General features: G+C 44.7%; 1 protein-coding gene across 1 annotated transcript in view; it reads right to left on the reverse strand.

The window, feature by feature from the left end:
- ldlrad3 (low density lipoprotein receptor class A domain containing 3) overlaps positions 1–9,279 on the reverse strand; it is a 73,517-nt gene extending 64,238 nt beyond the window's left edge. The window contains exon 1 of the mRNA XM_041939350.1: positions 8,827–9,279. Within this exon, the coding sequence (XP_041795284.1) occupies positions 8,827–8,881 (55 nt within the window). The 5' untranslated portion in view covers positions 8,882–9,279. The remainder of the gene's footprint in view (positions 1–8,826) is intronic.
- Positions 9,280–9,869: the final 590 nt, after the last annotated feature.

Here is a 9,869-nt window from a genome sequence, read left to right on the forward strand (position 1 = left end):
CTGGCGAGACTGCCTCTGTAAACAGCAGGCGGGATCAGGTGATTAGTTCCTGTGAAGATGAATGCCTCGCCTCCCCTGGTCCCTGTCCAAGAGAGGATTACCCTTTATACATACTGCGCATACACATGCACCTTATACATACACAAACATTCCCACATATACACTGGCTCAAACGCATGAGCCTTGCTAGAGAGGAAGGAGAGCGAGCGCTGGGAATCGAAGCGTGCGCGCACTCTGCGCGAGGGGCCAACAGCTCAAGGGGTTAAGCCACGTTTGTGACACGACACAGGTGGAGTCGTGTCTCCTCTGCACATTAACTTCCAGCGTCGGCAGCGCTTCACCTCTCCCCACTCAAACAGACAGAGAAATGATCCCCGCCCGCCCTGACCCTTTTCATCATCCATTTAACGCACAGACTAATTCTTCGGATTCGGCTCCATTTAATGAGCAGCTTTTCAGGTATGTAATAATGGGAAATTCAATATCAATATCAAGGGGTCTTGAGTCAAAGCTCTGAAATTAATTGTGACAAATAGGCAATTATTTCAAGTCAGCCGAATGGAGATTGATCTTATTTGTTCATTTATGCGCTTGCCTGGAGGAGCAGCCTCAAGTACATAATGACTTTTAAGTCCCTAGACTGGCATTTCACCTGAGAGGTTGCTAAATCAAACGTGTGTCTGTGTGAGCGCGCAATAATTGGTGAAAGACTTCCGCCGGCAACTAAATGTCAATCTGGTGCAAAGAGAAGGGCGGGTCACGTCTCTCCGTCGCACTTTTCTCCATGGATACAGGGCGGGTGTCAGAGTAAGTAAGGTTTTAGCTGTTATCTGCTCTCGCTCCATCGCGCCTGGTCAAATACTTGTGCTGTCGGAATAAGGTAGCTGATATAAGATGCAAAAAGCCTGCAAAAGAATCATATTGTTGTCAGTAATAAACTCAGCCATGCTACGTTCATATGGGGAGAGAAAATTCAATGCGGTCTGCAAATCATTGAAATTTCACAGCGTGTGACACCTCAGTTATAACTGTGAGTTCCGCCTCAGCAAACGGCTTGTTTCATGAGCCAGCGTTTCTCGCGTGTGAGTCTTGGCCTGGCGAGTTTACCCCTGACCTATTAAGCAATCCTGAATGGCTGTGTTGTGCGATAGAGGGAGAAAAAAAAGAGCTCCACCAAAGGTCTCCGTAATTCTAAAGACGAATCTGATCCTGCAGAAAAATACATTAGCGGTAACACTGTGCTCCTAAAACCGAGACAATTTGCACAGTTATCGCGCAGGGCATAAAACGCTTACATGATCACACTTGGCACGCCAAAGGGAGAATCGAGAGAAACAAATGTCTGTGTGATTGCAATCAAAAAACCGTGTCTAGTCAAAATAACCATTTTACTTATGATTAGATGTTTGGAAAATTGCATCTAATTACAGCATCCAAAAGCTGGCGGATGGAGTTGGACCACTCGCCGGAATGATGAAACTGCCAAACTGTATCACAATTAAAGCAATTATGCATGAGGCCAAAGGTACAGTATGTCCACACACAGGTTTAGTGCAGCAGAACCACAGGTACATGGCTGCTATAAGGGTAAAGCATTGGGCAGATACTGAAAAGTACACATCAATGTTCTGTAAATATACAAAATAGTACTGGCACTTTTTTTAGCACCATCTCCTTTCAAACATCATTCTATTGTCTGTTTCACTTAAAGCTACACTTTATCCATCAGAAAACAGTCGACCAACGAGAGGTCATTTATTTTGATTGAATTTTCCTCATCACCGCATGACAAAGTGAGCGATCTTGTGTTTTTTGGGCGATTCTCCAAGGCCGCAGTCATCTCAGCATCTTAAGGGACAAATCAAAGTCACATGAAAATCCAGACGCATAAACCGCAGTCGCGCCACGTGTTTCCACACAGGTCGACAAACAAACAGAGGAGCAGCTGCCCTGATGTTATCTCTGTTTGTCTCGGGGGTTTTTGTTGACCTTTAAGGTAGTGTTTGTTTGGTTTGACAGAGGGATGCTGGAATTTCAGTCCAAAATAGCCTGTCAGTGTCCACACTGGCTGCCACGGTGGCAGTGAGACACCGTACAGCAAACGACTGCTGATCACGGGGGACAGCCGGGGAGCCAGCTGTCAGCCTGCCAGGGTCCGCTCCCCGCCTGACAGCAGGCGAAGCAACACAGGGGACACATGCAGCGGGTCGCTCTCCTCTCAGAGGGGGCGCCGTGGATGAAGACAAAAGCGGGGGAAACCAAGGTGACTGGCCAGGGTGAAAACGAGCCAAGCTCTCAAACAAAATAATCCAGAACTCTGTAGCTGTGTCCATATGCAAAGTTCACATCCTGCAAAGTCTGCAGACTGAATACATCGCGACAGATCAACGACTCCAAGGTCAAACATTTCTAAAGGCTCAAAACTTTGGACAAGGCTCAACAACAGACTGACAGAGATTCAGCCCGCTGCTGACAGCTCGGCCCCAGTGAGATGAAACAGCTGTGGACTCCGCTTTAATTTCAAATATTTAACATCGTTCCAACATCATCAGCTAGCAAGACAGTGTGATTACAGTCCGCTGTGGGAGTCTTGAGCTAGGACCTGCATTACAACCTTGGACAGGACTGCTCAGACTATTAAACACAACAATATAATGAGCAATTAAGTGTTAAATTACCTTGATACTTTATAGGTAGGATATATTAAGCATATATCGAGAGTATATCCAGAAGTCTAACTGCTCTGCTCTCATGATGCACAAAGCTTCTGTCCACAGTGAACCGGTGTGGCAATTAACAATCATGTTCATTATGTTCATTGATTGAGTTAGGTTACATTTTATATGCCTGTTCAGTATTTAAAGCATCTGAAAGTATATGAAGTTTATTGGTATTTCATTCGTACCGAAACAAGGTGTCGGAGTTGCACATATCATAGCGAGGACGATCCAACAAACGTTGCCAAACTCTGTCAGGCCGCTGATACATCTTTTTGACATGTATTCAAGTGAAAACAGCACAAAGACACTATATCTAATGTTTGACCTCATCAGCCTCATTGATTTTTGTAAATATTCCCTTATTCTGAATATGATGCAGCAACAAGTCGGGACAGGAGCAACAAAAGACTGGGAAAGTTGTGGAATGATCCAAAAACACCTGTTTGGATCATTCCACAGGTAAACAGGTTGATTGGTAACAGGTGATAGTATCATGATTGGATATGAAAGGAGCATCCTGGAAAGGCTCAGTCGATCACCACTTCATGAACACATGAGTGCATGAAGGATGCTACTACATGGGCTCAGGGACACTTTGTAAAGCTGTTGTCAGTAAACACAGTTCACATCATTACATTCTGTTTTTATTTACATTTTACACAACGTCCCATCTTTTTTGCAGTCGGGGTTCTACTCAGCTTGCATTAAAAACACAATAAATGTCAGATGTGATTGATTACCACATTGCAATTCTCCACCTCTCCAATGTCACAGTTCACTGGAATGAACTTTTCCTCCCTGCTCCGCCTGATCTTTTCCTTGTGGTTCCTCGTGAGTGCTTTGCTGCTGTGCAAAGGCAGTGGATGGGATGCTGCAGCTCCACCTACCTCTGCATGTACAGGGTGTCTACACCCTAAAGGATCACTCTGAAGTGTAAAACAATAGGATATGAGTTAAGGAGAGAGAGGGCTGTTTGAATTGATTAGAGAATTCACCATTTTCCTACCTTCCAACAGTCCACTGTAAAACCTGTGATAGGTAAATTGGCTGTCCTCTCCTTGAAATAGTATGTGTGAAATGTGTGCATGTGCACCTCTGCATGTGTTGCAGACTACTGCAGTCTTAAGAATGGTCCAAAAACATTCACTATCAAGGCTTCACTTTGAAACAAACTCAAGGTACCCTTTGGGTCCAGCACAGTAGACTGTTAAAATCAATGTCTAGCACAAACTGCCGTCATGGTCAACTCCACAGGGGCATAACAAAAGATAGTACACATAGCACTGGGTAAAAGTTCAGAGTTAACTCTATATTTGGTGAAAAGCATGCTATATATCAATAAGTTGACAAAATGAAAAAGCTGGTGTTCTCAAAACAACTCACTTCAGTGAATATACAGATTCACCCAAGACTGAGGTGATCTTGACACTCAAGGACGTGCTGGATCAATATAAGGCAACCACCAGGGATTAACAAAGCTTCTGCATCACTGCATGGCAAATTAGTTCAGATCAATCCAAAATCAATATGTAATGAGCTGTCCTCTAACTTTTTCCAGTACATTTTACTCCTCTCTGTTTCTCTCTGTCTCCTTGGATCCATATATCCCTGCGTTCATGAAACATTCAGCATCATGACTTATATATCAGAGATGCTCAAAGAGAATGGACGCCGCGCCTACATCCCTGGCAGAGGAAAATACAACGTGATTTACACCTGATGGTCAAAGATACGACAATGTGCTCCACTGATCACAAAGCATGAAACGTGCATAATGTGTAGCTGCATTTGACTGACAAATCAAACAGAATCCGCATGAGAAGCGCTCACAGTAGTTAAAGCTAAGTTGTTCCCAAAGTCTGAAACGTGACTCCAGTCATGTGGCTTTGTTTAACAACTCTGGGAACTAAAGCCACACTGGCTGTCCTTACTCCACGGCCTCCGCTCTGAGACCATGACTGGAAGCATATCAACCGTGTCGGCCACTCTTTCTCCTTCTCCCTCTCTTTCCTGTTCCAAAGACACGCAAAGATAAGCACGGACACATAGCGGTTTGTTGGGCCAACAGGCATGTCTCTGGGAAGCCACAGTGCAGAAACACAAAGCACAGTAAGCAGGAGACAATGTGAATCTGTCTCCCTGTTCAGTGGGAGAAATGACCCAAATAGTCTGCCTTTGGTTGCGGTTGAAAATATCCAACCACCTGGCCTGTGTGTGTGCGGCAAAACTGATCCATTTAAGAGACAAGAGTGTGCGTGAGTGCGTGGAATGGTCGGTGTGTTTTTGCAGATTGTACTGTACAGTTGTGTAGCATGAGCGGGTTAAACTAACCTCTGAACTGTTCCACTCTGTGAGCAACAGCAACGTGCAAAGCATCAAGGTTTCTTACAAAATTCCTCACTGAAGCAAGACTTAGAAGCCTCCTTATTCAAGATGGATGGTAGACCATCCACAAGCCGTAGTGCTCAAAGCAGATTTATTGCTCTGATCTGATTTTTTTTTTTTTTTTGGCTGTTCACATTAATCTTTTAAATGTGGTCATCGTCCTGAACTGACCCGCGTGCACAAAAGACACTCTGACTGTAGTCGTGAGAGGATGCTAATACAAGCATGCAATAAATTTTAAGGCTTGAACAGATGCTCAAACTTTCTTGCGTTTTACTGGTGCGTCAGTCCGATCATCACTCTGAGTACGCTATTCACACAAGCACAAAGTGACAGACGGGAACACACTTTCTGAAGTTTGTGTAATATCTCAAATCAGCGTCTATAAATCGGGATCGCTAAATCAAAACAAAATCATGTCTACACAGTGTTTGATCACCACACAGCCAAATTACAGGATATCTGATCCAGGCAGCTCTAGGTGCTCGAGCAATGTAATCCAACGTTTATAAAATTGCCATGTATATCACAAAGCTGATCCTTAACAGGCAATAATCATCCTCGGGTGCAGGGGGAAATAACTGATGCAGAGCTAATTTGTCTTTCCGATGTCGTACCTCAATTTATTTATATCAATATTCCCCCCGTGCATGGCCGAGCAGACCAGCTGAACAGCTTCAATACACTTTCAGGCTCAACACAACACTATAAACTTGCCTTGATTGTAGCTGCAGTGCAACATTCCATTGTCTGGGGATCGTGTGGCTAAATCTCATATTACATAATAGCACTGATTTATCTCATCTAGCTTTCAGGGCGAGTGCAAGGCTACACGGCTGCAAGGGTAGGAGTCCAGTCCAGTGCAATGTCTGCGAAGTCTGTTAGCATCCTCTGAAAGGGGGTGCAAGGTTACTAGATTTGATATGTCATTATTACTATGGGATGGATGCTGTAAAAAAAAGAACCATGGCTGCAAATAATGAACCAAGATAACAGAGATTGAAACTTTTGATTTTTGTGGCAAATCCTCAGAATTTAGTATAGATGCATGTTGTCTTAGCCTTGAATTTGACTTGGCCAGCTGATACGTGATCATTTACAACTCGCAAAGTATGTAAAAAGTGAGCTAGAAAATATCTATATAGCATCACAGCTAGACTCTGGTGTAAAGACTTAAGTTGGTTGATCTGTAAGGCTCACATTATCTTCCATTAAAAGGATTTATGATCCAAATTGTGAACTGCAGTAACTTTGGACTGTTCTGGAACTGTATTAAAATGAATGAATCTGCTGTTCAGTGTTTACATGACAGCATGAAATACAGTGTTTACTGTGCTGTGACTTGTCTATTTCACATGACACTTTTGTAGCATTTCTGTCGCATTTCAAACCATGCATGCACACTCGAAGCATGCAACCATTCAGAGTTTCTGAATGGTTTGCAGTGTGTGCAGGAAAGTGAACTGCACTCACACATCATCTGCCTGTTTGCAGGTCTGCAACTTCCACAGCTGCAATGATGTGCAGTGAGTACAAATATTTAGATTCTGTCAGTGGACATTAGGAAAAAACCCTGAAGCTCACGCACAGAACACCTACCATGGAAATTCTTGCTCCATTCATATTTTATCTGCCTTATTATTTTTAGGACAGACACTTCCAATGCAATTTTCCATTGCCATATCTTCAAATGTCAATATTGTGATTATCATTTTAATAGGTACTGGCCAGCAAAGACCAAAATAGATGTTGAAATGTATTAGACCTTTTTATTAATGTCTGGGATAAATGTCAAATTAAATGCAAACATTGTGACAGAACACCCAATTTAGACCTAATATTATTGGTTCATTTGTAAGATAGAGTTTGAACCAATAGAAATGTCCTGTCAGAGCACAATACTGGCTGGGATATCTATGCTCTATTCTTCTATTCTTACTTATATGTTGGCCCAGGCACCTACGCAACACACACAGGTATAAACACACTAAGTAGCTGACATTATTATGACCCTGGTCAGGCTATGAGCTAATGAAAGGCTGAAACACAATTTGTTTATTCAAAGCTGACAACACATAAGCAACACTGAAGAAAACAAACTGCTGTAATATTCTGCCAGAACATTTCTGACATCAATCATGTGTACGTGCTCCTTTGCTCCAACAGAGCAAACTAGGGTGGCTTTTGGCAGCCCACGCTGAATCTCTGTTCCACACCTAATATAATGTTATTCACACTTCAGCCTCGCTGTCATCGACAAAAAAACATTTTTTCACATGCACATGCAAATGCACGCTAGTAGGTGTGAATTTCCTGCGTGTTAAATTCAAAGGTTGACAGAAATGTTGTCTTGTATTTGTTTACACAGAGTACAAATGTCTTTTGAGGTATATCCTAAAAGTGGTGCAATTAAATCCTGCAACATATTGACTTATCACAGTAGGGAGAGCACAGGTGTGACTAATAGCATTAAGAAGGGGTCTGTCTAGTTAGCATGTACAATACCAGGACCCTAAAACCAAAGCATTTCAAGAGAATTCAGCCATCATTAATTGAGTATTTACACCCGTGCTTGTCTACTGTGGTGTGAAAATGTCGTCTACAAACGAGACCTGCAGTACCAGGAGCATCTTCCACATTTTTGTTCTATTTGTTTTTTTAACTAGGCCCATTTGAAGCACCTGCACTACCAGTTAAGCTCATTCAGATGGACTCATGCTGCTGATGTGACTGGTCTAGCTCAAGCCATGTTGGCAGAAATGCCTTGTTTACACTGCATAAAAGCACCTCTTACATGTTAGCTTAAGGGCTTGTTATCTCATTGATAAACAATCTGTTTGCATGCTGATGGATGACATATATTAACTGCACTGCATGCATGTGTACACTGGGCACACGTACAGTAAACGGGCATCATCAGGTGGGATTCCAGCTGGGCTAAACTCGATGAGCTGGGTTCACACAAGCTGGGCCTGACACTCTGTTTATTAAAGGGGGAGAATACACGCAAGTGGCTTTTCTCTGTTACTTCAATAGAAATAGTCGTGATCACACATGTGTTTCACATCTACTCACTGCAAACTATCACTGACACGGACAGTTAGTTCTGCAGCGCACTGTAATAACCAGTGGATAGTTGTCACTGATCGGAATACCAGCTCCACACTGCAGCTTCATGGGAAGCGCCAACTGGCTGTCCTATGTATAAACCCCCCGCACAAGCGTCCTCCACCGGGCCACAGCTGCCATGGCGGGGCTGCAGAACAGATTGACTTGTCAACAGTGTCCTGTCAACAACCTCCCGGCCATAACTTAACCCGGAGGAGCCTCGATCCCCCTCATCTCAGTGAAACACGGGCACGGAGTGTGTCTGTCTCTCTCTGAGGTGGGGGGGACGCGATGCATTCGACATGCATGAAAAACTGGAGGAGCTGCCGCCCCGGCTGCAGCAGCGGCAGCTTCCTATTTCCTGACCAAAAACAACAAATTCATGGAAATGAAAAGTCTGAAAGCTTTTCTATGGGTCGCTCTCATAAGTTTCAAGTCATCGAAGGGAGAGGAAAACACATCCGAGCAGAGAGCTGTGGCTGTCCCGAGCACTTCAAAAGGTTTTACATGCCCCCCTCCTCCTCCTCCTCCTCCTCCTCGAACCCACCCGTGCTCTGGAGCGTGTCGGCGGCCTCACAACAACATTAGTTTCCGTGTGCTTTCAAAAACTCACCAACAGTTCTTGAGCCTGACCCCGAACCAAGCAGAAGGTACCAGATCCACATCATACGGTCCCCGTTTCCCCTCCCCGGCCTGCCCTTGCTGTCCTGCCCCGCCGCGGGGCCACAAACTCGGGGTAGAGACGACAAACTTCTCCGATGCGGCTCCTCCTGCTTCTCGCGCTCTCCAAGTCGGACTTTTTGGTTTTCTTCCGGCTCAACTTGGGGGTCCGTCTGGCGTCGGAGCGGCGGGTTCGCGCTGGGAGTCCGGTTCGGGGAGAGCGGGCTGGAGCTGGAGGGGGCTTCGGGGTGGCGGCAGGCAGGCTGGGGGAGTCGGTCGCTCGTGTGCTGGCGCAGAGAGAGAGGCGGAGTCGGAGGCAGAGAGCCGGAGAGCAGAGGTCGGCCGGTGCGGGACAGCGGTTCCCAAAGTGCGGGCTCGGGACCGCTAACGGTCCCCGCTACCTGCACCGTTACTCCGCTCACAGAGGAGCCAGCTCGCGGCGGTGCTCTCGCCTCATTACACGAAGGCCTGTTCATTCAGCGGAGACGACACAGCAGCGAAATGAAATTAGGGACAGTCATCCGAGACAGAAACTGCAAACCAGGGCTCAGAGCTGCCTGCTCTTCTCCGTATGGAAAAGACATGGCAGCTGGGCCAGGAGCATTTCCACACTCCCAGAATTAACTCATGAAACTTTGCAGGGGACTATTGTTTCAACAGCTAAAGCACTCTAATGCGAAAAAAGAAAGACCTAAAGAGGCAGGAGATAACAGCATTAACCAAATCCATAATATGGGATTATTAATCTCAGATTAAGCACTGTAAATCCCATGTAGGCCTGTTATAAAACATACCAGTCATAAAGCAGGCCTTTAAGGTCACTCTGAAGTAAACTTTCCTTAAGACCTGACCTGCAATTTCCCAGCTTGGGATAAATAAAGTATATCTATCTATCTATCTACACTGTACACTATATCTGATTATAAGACACTATATGGTCTTACATTTTCCACACACTGCACTTCATTTGAGGCAATGTCAATATGAAATGAAAGT

Source organism: Chelmon rostratus, chromosome 6 (assembly GCF_017976325.1).
Source record: "Chelmon rostratus isolate fCheRos1 chromosome 6, fCheRos1.pri, whole genome shotgun sequence".
Classification (NCBI taxonomy): domain Eukaryota; kingdom Metazoa; phylum Chordata; class Actinopteri; order Chaetodontiformes; family Chaetodontidae; genus Chelmon; species Chelmon rostratus.